Raw genomic sequence first — 19977 nt, 5'->3', positions numbered from 1 at the left:
GAGATGATTATACCTCAACTGGAGTTGTGAAGATTAAATGAAATAAAGTATAGAAAATATGTGGGACAGGGCCTGGCATACAATAAGCTCTGTGTAAAATGCAAACAGCCACTGGTATGATGGTCAAGAGCATACTGTCTAGTATGAGTATAGCAATGAACCACATTGCTTGGGTTCAAAGCCCAGCTCTGCCACTTCACTGTTAATTTTTTTGTGCCTCAGTTTCCATAGCTGTAGACTGAAGGTGATAATAACAATATCAATGCCAAATTAAGTTGGTGTAAAGATTAAGTAACTTAATATGTAAAGCACTTAGAAAAGCGCCTGACACACAGTATACAATGTATGCTGGTTAATTGTATTATTATAGTTATCAGTTTCAGTTTTGCTGACAGTAAGGGTGAAAAATGGTATGTGGCTCATCTTGTTGCCTGGGCATATCCTTAATTGAAACCCAACGCATCTGGAAATCCTGCAGTTTGAATAATCCAAGAGCTGGAGCAGTGGAGCATCCAATTACGGATGCCTCACAGCTGCAGCCTGGGGAGGAAGGTAAGGCCTCAGCAATGTCTAGCTGAGGTTGGTCCTATTAGGGAGAAAGTCCTGCTTTGTATGCAGCTGCCTTGTCTTCAGTTTGGCTGCATAATTGCGCCTTTTTGTTTTATTATAAAGCGTCTTGAAGAATTCAGAGCCCCCTCCCGCTGATAGCAGTAAAAGCCACAGAGTGTCAGTTTCTAATGAGCCTCGATGCTCTGATGGCTCTACCAAGGCAGCCAGACAGGGAGCACACACACAGGCCCTGGCCGGTATCCACCGGCTCCCTTTGAGCATAGGCCACTACTCCAGACTTCATTATGGGGCTCCCTGAGTATCCCCAGGATCCTCCATGCCTGTCCTCATTGTCTCAGAAGGGGACCTAATAGCTTCCTGAATGCCGGGCTTCTTGGTAACCTTTGTGGACTGGCAAGTGAGAAAACAGAAATTAATTATTCATATCAGTGGGCCTAAAGGAGCTGTTGTTTGCGGAGTTGACTCCTCTTCTGGCCACCAGACTCAGAATTCCCCAGGGCCTTTGGGCAAGCAGGAGACCACACAGTCCTAGGGTACAGCTGCCCCAAGAGCAGGGGTGGCAGGGGGCTGGCCCTGTGCTACCTGCAGTCTGCTGATGTGCTTTGTTTGGGCCACAGAGGGTTAAAACAAAATGGAGACAAAATCTGGAAACTTGACATAAAAATCTGGATTTCTGGCTTTTATTGAAAGATGAGAAGATCTCGAGTACATGTGAAAATCATCAGGTAGTGCTGAACAGCTGACTCCTTCAGACCGGGCATGATTTCCCTCATTGCTTCAGCTTTCGTCTGGCCCTGTGTGCTGCTTACATTGTGAGGGGTGTGTGTATGGAGCAGTAAACGAGCAAGATTCTGGAGCTGGGCTGCCCGGGCTTGCATCACCTCTGCCTCTTACGAGCTGTATGACTGTAAGCAAATTACTTAACTCCTGTGGGCCTCGGTTTCCTCATCTGCAAAATGGGGGTGATATTAATAGCTTACCCAATAAATGTGTGAGAAATGAGTAGGTTAGTGTAAGTGCTTACAGCGGCCTGTTAAATGATAAGTGCTGCTTGGGTGTTATTAGCTACTAGTATCATACCACTGGCCTAGTGTTTTAGGCATCTGAGATTACAATCCTTGTGCTAAAGAGTTTTCCACAGAAGAAGAGAATATATTTCTTTCCTAGTGTGCGTCTTCACTCACTAATAAATCTTTACTCCCTCCTCCAGCCCCTAATCCCAGCACCTTGGAATAAGCCATCAGAGTAGTGCTACCCTCTGCAACAAACCAGCTTCAACATGGTGGTGGCTTAACAGGTGAAGTTTCTTCTGGATCCCATGACAGTGGATGTATTTGGAACCCAGGCTCCCGTGCTCTTGTGCATGGGCCCTCGTCCAGGTCCTGGTAGTTCTCAGCTTCCAGAGGGCATTAGGCAAACAAGAGAGTGAAGACACACATGCTTCTTAACTCCTCTTAGCCCAGAAATGATAGACATTTCTTTCACTCACATTGTATTGGCAAAGATAAGGCCTGTGTCCCCTTTTAGCCCTCAGGCATCCTGGCAAGGGTAGCCCCTAACTGGCAGCTACTTCCCAGCTACAGTCTACCCTGGGAGGGGACCTGGGGCAGGAATCTTTGGTGGATGCTCAGCAGTCTTTGCTACCAGTTAAAGAAGCCTCAAGCTGACATCTCCTCTGGCTTATTTTCTTGTTGCTACTTTTAGCTTGTGAAGAGTGACTGCCTTGTTTTTGTTTTTTGTCTGGTTTACTGCAGGGGGAGGGACCAAAACAACCTTTTTATTTTTAACTTCATGCTTCAAATTCCTATATACCATAAAAGCATTGATTTAAGATATCAAAATTAGATTTAGGCAATAGCATCTCACCCAAGTTACTTATTTGGAGAGAAATACAACTTAGTCATTGTGCTTATATATACATTGAGATAGCTGCCAACTTAGAGGAAAAAAGAGATTTACAAGCAGAATTTTTACATTCAAATCTTAAATCTCTCCTTTTTTCTTCCTTTAAGTTGGGTTAAAGTAGGTAATTTAAACTTGTTACATGGAGGAGATATATGTATATATAATACAATCAAATATATGTATCATAAATTTTAAAAATTGATGAAAGCCAAAGTACATTTTTTAAAAAGATTTTATTTATTTATTCATGAGACACAGAGAGAGAGGCAGAGACATAGGCAGAGGGAGAAGCAGGCTTCTTGCAGGGAGCCCGATGTAGGACTCGATCCTGAGACTCCGGGATCACCCCCTGAGCTGAAGGCAGATGCTCAACCACTGAACCACTCAGGTGTCCCCAAAGTACATTTTTAGAAGGGACTTTATAAAAGCTAATCTTTAGGATTAAGGGAATAAAGAAATGAAAAGATGTCCTAAACAGCATTTCACATCTCTTCAAAATAGAAATTGTTGCACTACCTGCTTTTAACCAATTTGTTTCTTTTCTTTTCTTTTCTTTTCTTTTCTTTTCTTTTCTTTTCTTTTCTTTTCTTTTCTTTTCTTTCTTCCTTCCTTCCTTCCTTCCTTTTTTCTTTCCTTTCCTTTCCTTTCCTTTCCTTTCCTTTCCTTTCCTTTTCTCTTTTCTTTTCTTTTCTTTTCTTTTCTTTTCTTTTCTTTTCTTTTCTTTTCTTTTCTTTTTTTCTTTCTTCCTTTCTTTCCTCCAGTTTGTTTCTTTGGAACCATAGGGCCTGTCACATCTTTGAAGAAGAGAGATCACTGTGGGGTGAAGATAGTGTCTTCATCGCAGTTTGCACACAATCTCTGAGAAGGTTTTATGACCTAGGACAATGACCTCAGCGATCTTAATTCAGACTTAATTAGTTGGTTCTCTGGCTCCCAAATTTACAGATAGCTTTTGCCGCCCCTGCAAATCAGTCTTTAGGTGAATCGCAGAATGGGAAGGAAACACAGGATCTGAAGGTTTTTGACTACTTCCCAGGCTTACGTGACTCACATCCAGAGCACATTTCTAAAGCATAGGGTTTTAGGACACTGAAAGGTGGAAATAGACCACTCTCTTCCCTGGTCCCTGGGCTAGAGCTTGTTTAATGTCATATGTCAAAGAAAGATCTATATTAGAACAAACTCTGGATCTCTGATGTGGTCAGTGAGTTGACTCTTACTAATTCTTTTTGGCTCCATTCAAGGATTTGCTGGGGAATTTCACATGACTTTAGCTGATTGGCAAAAAGGTGAAAAATCACTTGAGTCCAAACCTGTCATCCCAGTTCAGGCTCCTCCCCCAGCATTTGTCTTTATGTCTCAATTTAGAACTTGCTTCATTCTGCCTCTTGTTTTTTGTTTGTTTGTTTAAAGATTTTATTTAAATGAGAGACACAGAGAGAGAGGCAGAGACATAGGCAGAGAGAGAAGTAGGCTCCATGCAGGTAGCCCGATGTGGGACTTGATCCCGGGTCTCCAGGATCACACTCTGGGCCCAAGGCAGGCACCAAACTGCAGAGCCACCCAGGTGTCCCATTCTGCCTCTTGTTATGGTCATTTCAATGACCATACTTTACAAGCCTTGTTGAAGTCAGGTGCGAGCTTATGCAAGAAGGCAGATCCTGGAGCCACATTTACTAGCTGTGAGGACTTAAAATAGCTATTTCACCTCTCTGTGCCTTGATTTTCTCATCTGTAAAATGGATGTGTTAATAGCTTATACCTCCTAAATGTAAGAATTTTTTTTTTAAGATTTTATTTATTTATTCATGAGAGACACACACAGAGAGGCAGAGACACAGGCAGAGGGAGGAGCAGGCTCTTCATAGGAAGCCCGAGGTGAGACTCCATCCCAGGACTTCAGGACCACGCCTGTGGGCAGAAGGCAGATGCTCAACCGCTGAGCCACCCAGGTGTCCCTGAAATGTAAGAATTAAGTGAAGTGGGGCTCCTGGGATGCCTGGGTGCCTCAGTAGTTGGACACCTGCCTTAGGCTCAGGTCATGTTCCCGGAATCCAGGATCGAGTCCTGGTCAGGCTCCCTGCGAGGAGCCTGCTTCTCCCTCGTGGGGCTCCATTCTAGGACTCTGGGATCACGACCTGAGCCAAAGGCAGACTTTCAACCACTGAGCCACCCAGGTGCCTCTCCTTTATTTTTTTTTAAATAGAGATTTTATTTTTAAGTAATTTCTACACCCAGCATGGGGCTTGAACCCACAACCCCCGAGATCAAGAGTTGATCGTTCTACCAATTGAGCCAGCCAGGTGCCCCTCACATGCACTTTTATAGTTTGTTTTATCAAAAAGGAAATTTTTTTAAAAGGAAATTTTATTACAATTGCCATCAAATATGGAAAACAGGGTGCAGCTATGCACATTACATCCTCTCTTTTTTTTTCAAAAAAATTTTATTGTGGTGAAATACACATAACAAAGTTTATCATCTCAACCATTTTCAAGTGTACAGTTCAGTGATATTAAATACATTTATAATACTATACAACTATCACCACCATCATCCTCCTAACTCTTTTTATCTTGCAAAACTGAAACTCTACCCATAAAACAATAGCGCCCCAACCTCCACTTCCCCACTGTAGCCTCTGGCAACCACCATTTTTTCTGTCTCTATGAATTTAATTACTCTGTAAGTACCTCATGTAACTGGAATTATATAATATATATTATATGTAACTGCCTTACTTAGCATAATGTCCTCAAATTTTTCCATGCTGCAGCATATGTCACAATTTCCTTATTTTATTTTAATTTTTAAAAAGATTTTATTTATTTATTTGAGAGAGATTGAGAAAGAGAGAGAGAAAAAAAGAGAGAGAGAGAGTGCATGAGGGGAGAGGGAGAAGCAGGCTCTTCAAAGAGCAGGGAGCCTGATGTGGGGCTTGATCCCCGGACCCTAGGATCATGACCTGAGCTGAAGGCAGACACTTAACTGACTGAGCTACCCAGGCACTCCAGAATTTCCCTCTTTTTAAAGGCTGAATAATATTCCACTCTATGTCTATACCACATTTTGCCAAGGACACTTGGGTTGCTTCTACTTTTTAGCTCTTCTGAATAATGCTGCTATAAATTTGGAGTACAAATATCTTTTTGAGACTCTGCTTTCAGTTCTTTTGTGTAAATACCCAAAAGTGGAATTGCTAGAGCATGTCTAGTAAGGCCCTTTCTGCCCAGATAGCCCCAAAGATTGACATTAAAAGGAAGCCATAAGGATCCCTGGGTGGCGCAGTGGTTTGGCGCCTGCCTTTGGCCCAGGGCGCGATCCTGGAGACCCGGGATCAAATCCCACATCAGGCTCCTGGTGCATGGAGCCTGCTTCTCCCTCTGCCTATGTCTCTGCCTCTCTCTCTCTCTGTGACTATCATAAATTTAAAAAAAAAAAAAAAAAAAAAAAAAAAAGGAAGCCATAAAGGAGTAACTTTGTGGCTCAGTCGGTTAAACATCTGTCTTTGGCTCAGGTCATGATCCCAGGGTCCTGGAATTGAGCCCTGCATGGGGCTCACTGATCAGTGGGGAGCCTGCTTCTTTTCCCTCTGCCATTCTCCCTGCTTGTGCTCTCTCTCTCTCTCAAATAAACAAAATCTTTTTTTTTTTTTTTAAAGGAAGCCATAAAAAAATGTCCCCAGGTAACTTAAGAACTTTAGGTGCTCCTAAAAAAAATGTGGGGAGAGAAGCCTTTTGAGTTTATGTGTGAGTAGATAAGGAGTTGCCAGACAGTTGATAAAGTAATCCATTTGTGTTAGGAGCCAGCAAGCAGTCAGAGGGAGGAAGCAGCCCAGGGTGACCTTTGGCCTGAGAGCAAACATAGCGTCAGCAAGCTGAGTGACACTTAGATGGTGATACAGAGAAGTCCATTGTGATCTGCTGTTTCAGAACACTTGGCTGATTGTGGTTTGAATCATGTAGGTCACCCTCTTGCTGCCCCTAGATTACCATCATGGTGTTGGAAGGTGTTGGGTTCCAAGTTGGAATGTTCACCCACATTCATTCCTCCTGCTGAACTTTGGGGAAGGTAGGCAGTGGGGTGGGGTAATATCTTCCCACCCACATTACAAGTGATAGCCCCAGAGTCCCAACACAGGCTAAGCTTATACCTCTCTGAATTTCATTACTTTCTGCCTCTCCTTTCTCTTTGTCTCAAGGAGATCAGCCTCCACTAGCTTAGAGGTGGGCAGCATGAAATACTTGTGTGGATATTTTCTTTGGGAGCAGAGATTAATGAGGAGTTAAGATAACCACTTCACTGCAATTTATAAATTTGCTGGTGTGTAAACAGTTAAGCAAACCTGCTGGACTTAAATAGATGGAACTTTTTTTAGATTTTATTTATTTATTTTTATTTTTATTTTTAAAAAATATTTTATTTATTCATTCATGAGAGACACAGAGAGAGAGGCAGAGACACAGGCAGAGGGAGAAGCAGGCTCCATGCAGGGAGCCTGACGTGGGACTCAATCCTGGGTCTCCAGGATCAAGCCCTGGGCTAAAGGTGGCGCTTAAACCACTGAGCTGCCCGGGATGCCCTTATTTATTTATTTTTTAAAAGATTTATTTATTTATTCATGAGAGACACAGAGAGAAAGAGAGGTAGAGACACAGGCAGAGGGAGAAGCAGTCTCCCCATAGAGAGCCCGATGCGGGACTCGATCTGGGATCCCAGGATCACGACCTGAGCCGAAGGCAGGTGCCCAACTGCTGAGCCACCCAGGTGTCCCTTTTTTTCAGATTTTATATTTTATTTATTTATTTATTTATTTATTTATTTATTTATTTTTTCAGATTTTAAAAAGTCATTAGATAACATGGACTGTTTATAACCTCCAAGCTGATCAATAAAAAAAGGTCAACAGGGGCACCTGGGTGGTTCAGTAGTTGAGTGTCTCTGCCTTTGGCTCAGGTCATGATCCTGGGGTCCTAGAAGCAAATCCTTCATCAGGCTTCCTGCAGGGAGCCTGCTTCTCCCTCTGCCTATGTCTCTGCCTCTCTTCTGTGTCTCTCATGAATAAATAAATAAAATCTTAAAAAAAAAAAAAAAAGGTCGACAAATACCTTTACTATATTTCTCAATGTTCATAGAGTATCTAAATTACCAAGTATTAGAGGGTTAAAAGAGGAGGATTTGGACAATAAAACATCATCCACAGGGCACCTGGGTGGCTTAATTGGTTAAGTGTCTGACTCTTGGTTTCGGCTCAGGTCATGATCTTAGGGTTGTGAGATCAAGCCCCAAGTTAGGCTCTGTGCTCAGGGTGGAGCCTCCATGAGATTCTTTCTCTCTCCCTCTCCCTCTGCACCTCCCCACCTCTCTAAAAATAAATCTTTTTAAAAAACCAAAACATCATCCATTTCAAAGCAGGTTGCAGAGAGTAAAGCATTGTGTATCTGATTTTGTGACCATGTGAGATAAATTCTGGGCTATCATATAAATTTCTTCTTTCTAGGAGAAAGGGATGCAGCCACTATTAAATCAACTTCATTTATACCTGAATTGTGCAAACGTGTCTGGGGAAAGGGTTCAAACCTATGCTTCAAGACCCTTCAGTTTCACTGTGGGAACAGGCTAGCAAACAGGTTTTCACTGCTCGAATGTGAATACAATAGAGACCCATGCTAAGGGCTTGCCATCTTTAACTGTCTCCCAAGACACAAAGGTTTTTGTAAAACCGTCAGTAACCACTGTGTTCAAATACCCGAACAGTAACAACCACATCTTTGCAGATTAACCAATGTAACAGGAGTGGTAGTCCCTCTTCACAATCTTGAGGACGCATCCTTCGATATTTTTTTGTTTCTTCAGCTCCAGTGCCCACATGCCTACCAGCAAAAATCCCAGCAGTTCCCTCTTGAAGCTTTCCCTTAGAGCCAGAGGGAGCAGTGGTCAGTGCTGCTACGCCCAAATTGGCAGAAAATTTGAGTCTCCTAGTAATAAGGATTTCTCACTGCACAGGCCAACAGGTGACCCTGGAACACGAAAGTGGTATGGGAACGCACCAATCAAGACCCAGCACAGCCTGCTGTCATCCTTGAGACAGGAAAACGTTAATTCCTTGGTCTTAAGCTCAGCCAACGGCACCTGCTCCTGATACCCATTCCTTTAGGCTATAGACAGAATGGCTTACCATGTGTTCATTTGCCCAGGAAGCCAAGAGGACAAGTTCTAGCATCTGCCACTATTTCTTTTCCCTGGACAACCCATCTGGGGGAACTGGAAAACTCTTTTTAAACCCTCCAAACTCAGTGGATCTTCTTATACCATCTTTCCTAAACTAGAGCAGGGAGGCTGCCTCTGATGTCAGGCAGTTCCAAAGTGGTTGATTTAAGACAGAATGCCTAAGGAATTATAAGGCTATAAGATTTGTGACTCCAAGAGCATTTTCTGCAGGAGGTGGTGGTGGTGATGGCAAGAGGCACTTCTCTTTTCTATAGAAAAGGCAAAGGGGACAAATTTAATTCCTGGTAGAGTGTCCCAGTTTCTGCAATTCTAAGCAACACAAAAATTAAAACCATGTACATGACCCATGTGTGCATATGTGTGAATGTTTCTCTAGAGAAGATCTAGACATGGACTCAAAAAGTTGAAAACTATGTGCATTTTAAATGTTCATCGATATTGTCAAGTTGTCCTCCAAAAATGCTGTTCCAGCTTAGACTCTTCATCACACTTTTTGAGGGTAAAGCACCAACATTTGTTACTATTTTTCGTTTGTGCCAATCTCATGGACAGAAATGGCATCTCAATGTACATATGGCCCCAGTTACTAATAAGGTACAGTATCTTTTATTCTTTGGCAATTCCTATTTTCTCTTCTTTGTGATATTCTTTGCGCATTTTCATTTACTTATTGATTTATTTTTTAAAAGATTTTATTTATTTATTTGAGAGAGAGAGAGAGCTTGAGCAGGGGAAGGGGCAGAGGGGGAAGCAGGCTCACCACTGAGCAGGGAGCCTGATGCGGGGCTCCATACCAGGATCACAACCTGAGCTGAAGGCAGACACTCAACCGACTGAGCCACCTAGGTACCTATTTATGTATGTATGTATGTATGTATGTATGTATGTATAAAAGAGTGATGGGGTGGGAAGGAGCAGAGGGGGAAGGAAGAGGAGGGGGAAAGAATCTCAAGCAGACTCTGCGCTGAGCAGAGACTAAGACTAAGGTGGGGCTCGATCCCAGGACCCTGAGATTATGACCTGAGCGGAGTTAGATGCTTAACTGGCTGAGCCACTAGGGTGTCCTAAGCAGCTTTTTTTTTTTTTTTTTTTTTTTAAGGTTAGTAATTTGTTGCGGTTTTTCTCTCAAACCAATATTTGGACTTTTTTTTTGAAAATCAGTAATTTCAAACTGCAAATCAAGTTCATGTTGTGAATTCATGCTTTAAGCTTATCCCTCTGCTCTAAAAACCATAGATAAAACTTATTTATTATTTTTAAAAAAGATTTTATTTATTTATTCATGAGAGACACAGAGGCAGAGACATAGGCAGAGGGAGAAGCAGGCTCCATGCAGAAAGCCCGATGTGGGACTCGATTCAGGGACCCCGCAATCATGCCCTGAGCCAAAGGCAGACCTCAACCGCTGAGCCACCCAGGTATCACAAAACTTTTTTTTTTTTTTTTTAACATATAGCTGTTCTCAAAAATAAGATATACATTTCTATGAACCAGAAATGGAATGTGAGAAAGACAGCTGAAGCCAGAGCCTGCTGGGCTCTGGGTCTTGGGGAAGGGAGGTTGGGACAAGAGGGGGATTGGGAGCTAAACTGCCTGGGCGCTCCTCCTACTTCCTCTCTACTACTAGTCTCCCACATAGCTGCTCCTGATGCTTTCCTGCTCCAGGATCTACTTCTTCCCTGCACCCCATCTTACCCACTGTTCTGGCAGCAGTGCTTTCCTGGGTGTGTTGTGGCCTGTGGTTTCTTCTTTCCACCTGATACTCCCAATTCCTTCTAACTGGGATTACTTAGAATTCATGGTCGAGAGTACCCTGTGTCGGAGTACGTTGTTACAGGTTTTGTGTTAATACATGATTTAGATCATGTCAAGAGATTTGGGTTAAGAGGGGGAGGCATATAACAAGTTTATTATAATAGTGCAAAACATACAAAAAAGCTCCATGTGCTCAGTCTTCCACCTTGAACCAGAAGCCTCAAAGGAAAATTAAGTTAGAATTGATATCTCAGTTTTACTTTATTTATTTATTTATTAAAAGATTTTATTTATTTATTCATGAGAGACAAAGAGAAAGAGGCAGAGACATACATAGGCAGAGGGAGATGCAGGCTCCTCACAGGGAGCCTGATGCAGGACTGGATGCCAGGACCCTGGGATCAAGCCCTGAGTCAAAGGCAGATGCTCAACCACTGAGCCATCCAGGCATCCCGAGATCTCAGTTTAAAAATTTAACATGAGGGGGATCACTGGGTGGCTCAGTGGTTTAGCGCCTGCCATTGCCCAGGGTGTGATCCTGGAGTTCTGGGATTGAGTCCCGCATCGGGCTCCCTGCATGGAGCCTGCTTCTCCCTCTGCCTATGTCTCTGCCTCTTTCTCTCTCTGTGTCTCTCATGAATAAATAAATAAAAATCTTAAAATAAAAATAATAAAAATTAACATGAGTATCTACCATGAAGCAGTCCCTGTATTATGCATAAGAATATTCTTAATATACAAGATGAAAACAGTAGGGAAGTCTTTGGAAGAAAACATATCAGTTCTAGGCATCTATCCCCACCACTTTCACTCCTCTCTCTTGAAAGAACCCTCAGTTAACAGCTTGTTGTAGACAATATATCTTTCCAGTCCTTTTATGGCATACATACAAATATCATATCTAATTTGTGCATTGTCTCATTTGTTCTCACAACCAAAAGAGATTAGTATTATTAATTTATTTTCTGAAAAAAAATTATTTTCCGTTTGACAAAACAGAGGCCTAAGAAAGTTGGATAATGTGCCAAGGGGCTTACAGCTGATTAGTTTGAACTCATGGTTCTTTTTTTTTTTTTTTTTTTTTTTTAAATTGGAATATGAATATATTTCTTTATTAGGATGCTCACAAGAATGACACACTAGCACTGTCCTTCTGATGTGATAAAGAATACATACATCTGACCCACATTCTGGCAGGAAACAGGCATAAGGGCTCTCAGAGCTGGTACCAAGTGTCCACTGAAGACAACTCCATTCACCAGAGAGGATGTTTCCTTGATTCCAGTGTCTCTGCTGTAGCTTCCAGTCAGGGCTCTGTGACTTGCTCAGACTTCATTCCAGCGTCAGTGGACCCTCTTTTTTTTCCTAGCCACTTCTCAACTCCTTACATCAGCTTCCCCATGTCTAACTCACCCAGGTAGCCTCTGGAATTTTGCAGCACATCTCTTTGGTATGCTGCTGCCCTGCCACCCTCAGGGGCATGGTTGGGATTTGGGGGAAAGGGGAACATCACATTACCAAAGCAAACAGCAGGAGCATATTGGCAAATGACACTTGGACACACATCTAACAACCTCAAAGAATACATGCTTTCTCCCCTAATGATCCATAATCCCCTAGAGACCAAACACATATGGAATGATTCTGTACTCCAGGCACAAAGGATACAAAGTGAATGGTGTTTACATCCACCATGTCCTACATGCAGCGGGAAGTGAGCTCGAACCAGATCTCTAATGAGGCTCTTCCCTGCATCTGAATGGTGTCACCACTCTGTTTCTGCCTGTTCTCGGCATTAGTTCATTTTTCAAAAGGGAGGATAGGATGGTAGAGAGAGAGTAGAATGGGAGACAGAGGTGGGGTGGGGGATTAATATATGGAGAACAACCTGTAAAACAAAAATAATACAAAAATGCAAAACCCGGATTTAGTACTAGAATATAACAAGAGAAGGTAGCTGGAGAAACTATATGCGAACAGACGATATGATACACAACCCCAGGGGGAGGACTGGACTCAGTGAGGAGTGGGACAGAGGCCAGTGGTTTACACTAAGAGCCTTTCAATGGACTGCTGAATCGACTGGATCTGCTGCTTCAGCTGCGAGCCTTCTTTGATGGTGACAGAACAGGCAATGACAGGCCTGGACACCCCACAGGCCCGCCCGAGGGCCTGCTTGGAGCGCACAAACACGTAGGGCACGTTCTTATCTTCACACAGCAGCGGAAGGTGCAGGATGATTTCCAGGGGCTCAGCGTCTGCAGCCATCACGATGAACTCAGAGATGCCTCTGTTGAGGGTTTTGGTGGCTTCGTTGGCTCCTTTCCGAAGCTGCTTGTAGTTACATGACTGCTGAACAAGGTCCAGTAGTTTCTTGGTGAGGTGGGCATCTGCAAGGGGGTAGGCCTTCGGATTTACATCAGCCTCAGTCATCGCGCCTGCCGCGGTGGTCTCCTGCCCGGTACCGCAAGGACCGAACTCATGGTTCTTATTTTGAAAAGAGCCAGTACCTCTTTTTCAGGAGAGGGAGGCACTAGTCTTGAAAATAATTAACGAATGAACCTTGCTCAGTGGTGTATTTCTTACAAACCCAGAAAGGTCTGAAGGAGTCTGAGGGACACTGGGGTCTCCCACTCAGCTGCATTCTCCTTTAGCAGTTGTCCTTTTGGAGACCTGAATGAGCAAGCCCTTGCCTAATAATTTGAGGTGACTCTTATCTGGATTTCAGAGCTTCCATTTTGCTAGACGGTTTATGCCCTGTGAAAAGACATCGTACAAGTGCTTCCAAGAAAGGTTTTCAGGTGCTAGGGACTCTAACGGTTCTCCCAAGCGCCCGAGGGGGAATCCCAGAGCCCCTGACAGTGGCTCCTGCCAGGATGAGCTGGAGGAGAAGCCAAGAGGAAGTAGGTTGGCCGGGAGCCTAGGACAGATGCGCCTGTGCTTTCTCACTCATTCCCCCTCTACTCCAGGGACTTCCCCAGTGGATCTGACACCAAGGCCAGGAAACGGAAACTCTTTGATCTATTTGTTTGTTTTAAAGCTTGAATAAAAGATTGGAGCTAGCTCCTCCTGCTTCAGCCAGCCTCCTGACTTGTCCGCCGCTTGGGGCTGTTTGGCTGCAGCTCGGTGGGACCCACACAAATGCCACATCCCCTGGCAGGTCCCTTCCCACCGCAGCAGGGCGAGCTTGGGCCTCCCTTCACCCCGCAGGGTGCTGAGGGGTAGGCAGATCCCGAAGGGTTTGGGCATCTGCCTTCCTGCGCGAGTCAGAGAAAAAGAGTCCCCAGGTCCTGAGTACATTTGCATCGCAACAACTTCGTAAACCTCAGAAACCGAGGCCGCCTCCCCCACCGAAGAGGGGGGTGGTCGAGCAGCCGGCCGACCCGCGACTTGTGATTTGATATTGGATTAATCATGGGAGCAGCCTGCGAGGTTTACCCTGGTGCTCCATTTCACATTTAAACGCTGAAGGGCCCTGTCCTGTGACTAAGAGCCTGCGGTCCCGCCCCCATCCTGCCCTGAGGCCCCGCCCCCCAGCTGTCCAAGAAGCCCCGCTGGGGTCAGAAGCCCCACGCAAGGGGGGCCTCCCCAGGATCCGCTATGCACATAGACTAATGGAGGAACTAGTAGGGGTCAAGGAAGAGCTGAATTTACCATTCTGTAGGCGCCTGGAGCCTCCTCCTTTAAGTAAGAGGGCCATTTGTCTTCAAACCAACTGTTTCCAGCCCCAGTGTTTCAAACCCTAAACCTAGCAGGCTTTCATCAAGGGTCTGTGGATTAGGAATAGATGATTATGAATCATCTTCCCTTTCCTAGCAGGCTCATCAAATTTCATGCAACATTTACCAAGGGCTAATATGTGAGGCATGAAAAGGGTGTTATACACTCTAATGGGCATATCATAGCAGGAGGTCCTTCAGAAGAGGGTTGGGAAGTTGGGCTCTTTGTCCACAGAGGAAATGCCCTTAAATATGGCCTCATCATTTGTGTGTGTTTGTGTGTGTATGTGTGTATATATATTGGTGTATACTGATTTCTAAGAATTTTTTTTTCTTAGTCCAACATTCTGATCTAGTGTTTACTCTGGATAATACAAGGTTTACAATTTTTTTAAAAAAGATTTTATTTATTTATCCACGAGAGACACAGAGAGATGCAGAGAGAGGCAGACACAAGCAGAGGGAGAAGCAGGCTCCATGCAGGGAGCCCGACATGGGACTGGTCTCCAGGATCATGCCCTGGGCTGCAGGGGGCACTAAACCACTGAGCCACCTGGGATGCCCAAGGTTTGCAATTTTTTGAAAAGACTTTATTTATTTGAGAAAAAGTGAGCAGGAGAGAGAGCATATGAGCAAGGGTAGAGGGAGAGGGAGAAGGAGACTCCCCTGCTGAGCAGGGAACCGATGTGGCTCTTGATCCCAGGATCCCCGGGATCATGACCTGAGCAGAAGGCAGCACTTAACTAACCGACTGGGCCACCCAGGCGCCCTGCAAAGTTTACAATTTTAACATAAAATTACACATATATCTTATTTACTTTGAACACACTTAGATACTTCAGACCAACTTCCCTTTTGCCCAAGGAAGGTGCTCTACTTGGTGTCCTGGCGAAAATTCTGTTTGTCAAGAAATTCTATACTGAACTGAATTTTTCAGCTTCCACTGTTTTGGAAGTCTTTAAAGGATCTTTACCAATCTAGAAGCTCCTGGCTCTCTCAAATCTGACAGCCCTGACTTTAAGGCGAAGGGATTATATTTTTCTAGATGGATCTTCTTGCTCTAGCAGCTGTTGAATAGCGAAGTATGGAGGGTACGCACACTTCTAAAGAGGGAATAGGGCTACTTTGACTCTTTACAAAATGCTAATGAGTTAACTCTGCAATAAAGATGAGACATCTACAAAGAACATAGGGTGTGGTTTGGCTTGGAAACCTCAGCACATCTCACAGTATCTCTTCACTAGGTTTCTGTAAGTTGGGTGGGGGTGGGGGGCTGTTTCACTTTTTTGCCTTGTTTTGGCCCTCTGGAGAGCAGTGGGTGTAGTGTGTGTAGTGCGTGTGTGCATGTGCATGCAAAGCTCAAGCAGCGTAACAGTGATAGCTAATGGTGCTGAGTATGTAGACGGAGCAGGCACCCAGCCGGGTGTCTTACATCTGTTATCCCATTTCAGCTGTCTCAGATACCATCATTATCCTCATTTTACAATGAAAGAAATTGAAGCCTAGAAAGATTGAATTAAGGTTCTCTGGAACCCACATCCTGACCATTAAACTGCATCCGGACCAGCAGTGGCCCAGAAACTGGCCCCATGAAGCTATGGCTGATGTGAGTGGCTTTGGGTGATGCTGCTGCATGTAGGGGACGGAAACTCTCAGCAGCAGTGCCCAGGGGTATTAGCAGGTGTCCCCTCCCTCCCCCTGCACCAGGGATGAGAAGATGGGCTAACCCAGCCCAGAGAAGAGCCACTCTTGTGCTGGTGGTTCTGCTTTTGTAAAGTAATTATCTGTTTCTGCCTTGGCCGGCAGGCCTACAAACTCCTGAACCTTTTACCAAGACTGGCCCAAGCCATGGCATTCTCCTCTAAAGTATCAAATTATGCTTTATCAGCAGCCATTCCCAGCAGATAAAGTGTCCTCCTGGGAAGCATGCCTCAGCCCCTTTGAGTGTACAAGGGAACTCCCCTGGGCACTGCCTCATCTTATCAGCTGTGGGGGCCAGGATTGCTGCCTTCCAGGGAGTGTCATTGATTTTATATTGGCAGTGTGTGTGTGTGGGACGCTTCTAAAGTCAGAAATGCTTGTGAACCCAATGGCCACTTGGAAGGTTTATTGAAAGTAGAAGGGCTATCTCTTCCCATTCCTTCTCCCAGAGCTTGCAAATCAGTATACCTAGAATGTGTTGAAGGTATGAGGAAATACTGATGTTTCAGACTCTTGGTCTTTTGGTCCCAGTGTGCTATGCAGACATGGGCATTTCCTGCCTGTGGCACATTGTGAAAAAGTTTAGTAAGCTCATCTCTCTCTTGTTCTCCTGAGATTGCAATAGCAAACCCAACCCTCCAACTTACTTTGTCCCTATCATAGGTTGGGGTTTGGGTGGTGAATTCAAACTGAACTTTTCTTTAGAGATCTCCCCGCACCACCGCCCTCCCTCCTCCTCCTCAGTTTCCATTGCTAAAGGGCTGATGTCGCTAATATAGCCCTGGCCAATCCCAAGACTTCCTTCTAATCTCAAAACTGTGGTCCATCCCCAAGGAAGGAAGAGTCCCAAGGCCTGGTCAGTAGCAGTTCTCAGATTCTACTGAGGATACTACAGATGAGGCTTCATCTTCAGTATTTCCTGGGCAGTGCTGACAAGTGGGTGATATTCCTCCCTCCCACAAGGAAGCAGAGACATCTCCCATGTACTGAGAACAAAATTCGATGATGAATTAGAGTTTCCTCCTGGGGGCTCATCTTCGTGTGGGCCCAAGGTGGCGCAGAGTAAAGTGAGGTTATAGTTCATCTAGGTAAAACTTCTGGACCCAGGAGAGAATAAAAGCTGGACTGGCCATGGCTCAGTGGCTGAGAAATGCCTGAGCATAGTCTAGAGAGCTGTTGATGATAACTATGCAAAGACCCCCTGTATGCATACCAAAGAAAGCTGGAAAATGCTAATGCACATTTTACTCTTTTATTGTCTAAAAAATGTGTTTATGGCTTTATTACTGTTAGAACAGGAAACAAAAACCTGAATAAACTCACTAAACAGCTTAGAGGCACCTGGGTGGCACAGTCAGTTAAAGCTTCCCTCCGAGTCTTAGTTTCAGCTCAGGTGTGATCTCAGGGTTGTCAGGCTTCACGCTCAGTGTGGAGTGCCATTGAATTTCTCTCTCTCCCCCTCTGCCTCTCCCCACTGCTTGCTCTTTCTCTCTCTCAAATAAATCAATCAATCTTAAAAAACAACAACAACAACAAAAACACTAGCTTATATGCAGCACACCTTTTACATTGTCTTTTGGTGACATGTGAGATGCATACAAGTAAGCAAATTACAGAGTGCTAATTGCAGTGTCACCTCTGAGCCAGCAGCCTGGGTGTTCTCCGTAGCAGGACCCTGCCACAGTTCATGTTTCCCCATTCTTCCCTGCCTCCTACAGACCTAGAGTGAACTGGTTTGCCAAAGTGTCTGTGACCCTGACTGCTCCTGAGCAAAGCTTCCGCACCTTCATCAGCTCCCTGAGAATGAGGGTCTTCATGGGAGATAGAGCACTGACCCTGGAATCAGGCACCTTTGCTTTCAGGATCAGGCAAGCCAGACAGGAAGTCAGCTTCTGTCGGTGTCTCGGGCTGTGTTGTCCTCCACAGAACAGACTTCTTCCTTTTGAAATCAGCAGAAGTGCTGCTGTGGACAGATGCGGCCACATGGACTACTGTTGGCGTTGGTGGTCTTTGTAGGAAGTCAAGGTTTCTTGTAGGTCTGGAAGGAAATGTGGCCTGCTTGCGTGTACAGCTCCATGTGTGGTCTCCCAGAGAGAACAGCAGGAAACCAGGGGCTGTAGGGGCCAGAGCTTCTCTGTGACTGCTTCCTCATCTGTGGTTAGTCATGGTGGGAGGCAAATTGGATTTCTTTTACAAAAACGGTCTTTTTTACCTCCAGAAAAAGAAGAAAACAACGGCTTGGCTTTCCTAAGGGCCTCTCCAAAACTAACTTCCAGTGTGGAGGCTCTGGCCAGCGAGAAACAGCAAAGGCTCCTATCTCAGCAGCCTCTAGCAGGACTTTGCTCCAATAGTCAGTAGGCTACATTTCCTCCAAGAACCAGGGATCTGGGGGGCAGAGCAGGCCTGGAGCCAGGTCCATCTGGTGTTAAGGGGAGGTGCCATGTCGTTCCCCACTTGTGTGGAGTGGTTGCTTTTGTCTCCCGTTCAGGCTGCCGGGCACAAAACCCATGGACAGGGGCACCTCTGGGGTTTGCTCTCTGGTGAAACTGAAAACCAAGTCATGATCTTATCTGGGGTTGCACTGGTCTCCTTCTGGTGGTCTCAGGCCCCTGTGAGAGCAGGGAACCACCATCCATAGCCCTGGGGTCCTGGAAAGAAGCCCTTCTGGGTACCCTTCTCCCATTTGCTGGTGACCTGTGGCCACCCTCATGTGATGAGCATGTGACTTCCTGGAGGAAAGAAACTTGCATAATCAGATAGAAATAGGAACCTGGAAAATAACTCAGTGGGCCATGGAAGGGATTGGGCAATGACTTGTCTAGAAGACTCTGGGCCATGAGGGGGGCGTCAGGGTGAGGAACCAGGTTTCGTGTGAGTCCTGGCTGAGATCTAAGGAGGTCCCTAGAGTGGGAAACGTCCAAGGGGTCAGGAGGCAGAGGTACAGTGTCTTCCTATCTGCAACCTGCCAGCCTAGAAGCTGAGCACAGTCTCACCCTGGAGGGGTGGCCATGACGGGAATTTGAAATCACTTAGTGTGAGGCTGCTGCAGCTTCAAGTCCTCGGCCATGCCCCTCTCTAGCCCAGAGCTCAGGCCCTCTTTCCTGGTGGCATTGGAATAGGAATGATTCTCTTGAAGTGCTCCTTATAAATACTTAGCTGGGCCTGGCCTGGGGGGATGCCCTTGTGGGAGAGATGCCTCAGAGATGATGTGGGGCCTGCAGCATTGCAAAGTGCTCCCCCCAGATGGCACTGCGGGGGAACCACAATTCCTCAGAGCCTTTGCCCTTTGAGGTTCTGTGAAAAGGTTTCTCAAAAAGATAGGGTCCTTCCTTAGGAAGGTGAATCTCTCATAGCTCACTATGTGGTACTATCTTCCCCCATGGCCTCTGGCTTTGTTCAAAGTACAAAACATTTTTGAGAAAGTTCTGAGTGTACTGGTTCTCTTATTTGGGGCCAGGGCAGTGCAGATGTAAACATTTGGATGGGGCTGGATGTAGAGCTGACACCTCAGTTTTCTCTACCTTGTTACATTTGTCATTTCATGATACATGCAGTAAATCATCACATTGTATGCCTTAAACTCACACTGCGTTATTTGCCAGTTACACCTCAATAAGCCTGGAAAGAAGAAAGGGTGAAAGTGATGTGCTTAACACAGTGCCTAGAACAAATATCAGTGAAGCTGGAGGCACATTGACTGAAGACTTTCAGTAACTGGGTGCCTTTGCCCACAAACTCACAGGGACAGCATGTAAGTCCTCAACTTTTGTTGGTGGTGTTGCAGGGAAGAGATGTCCCTTCTTTCTAAAGACAGGCTTGAGAAAAGCTGTAAATTCTGTTGTCCTTGAATTTGTGCTGAGGCCACACGTTTTATTGGCAAGTGCCTATGTTCTTCCCCAGTTTCCAGAAGAATCTTCTCTTCCAGGCATCCATTCTGGTTTCCCTCTTCACCTCCTATTTCTGCCTAATTACATTTCTGCAAAATTGCTTATGCCTTTCCTTCCCTCAGAATGCCCTGTCTCCCTACCCCACCATTTTTGTCAGTGAAATATGAGGTGTCCTTCCAAGCCCTGGAAATGATACTTCCTCCAAGAAG

The 19977-nt window shown here is 45.1% G+C and overlaps 2 protein-coding genes across 3 annotated transcripts in view; one reads left to right on the top strand and one right to left on the bottom strand.

Moving 5' to 3' along the window:
• ABR (ABR activator of RhoGEF and GTPase) overlaps window positions 1–19977 on the top strand; it is a 187612-nt gene that overhangs the window by 18882 nt on the left and 148753 nt on the right. The gene's annotated exons all lie outside the window — the stretch shown is intronic.
• On the bottom strand, window positions 11552–12929 carry LOC121472571 (NHP2-like protein 1). Its single transcript, XM_041723792.1, has one exon. The coding sequence runs from the start codon at window positions 12892–12894 to the stop codon at window positions 12508–12510; it is 387 nt and encodes a 128-aa protein (XP_041579726.1). The 5' UTR covers window positions 12895–12929; the 3' UTR covers window positions 11552–12507.

Source organism: Vulpes lagopus, chromosome 12 (assembly GCF_018345385.1).
Source record: "Vulpes lagopus strain Blue_001 chromosome 12, ASM1834538v1, whole genome shotgun sequence".
Taxonomy (NCBI): domain Eukaryota; kingdom Metazoa; phylum Chordata; class Mammalia; order Carnivora; family Canidae; genus Vulpes; species Vulpes lagopus.
The sequence above is the reverse complement of the archived record's forward strand: the minus strand, read 5'-3'. Positions and strand labels throughout refer to the sequence as shown.

What these genes read in the sequence shown, in the direction of transcription:
- LOC121472571 (XM_041723792.1), bottom strand. Translation starts at nt 12,894, where the DNA reads ATGACTGAGGCTGATGTAAATCCGAAGGCCTACCCCCTTGCAGATGCC.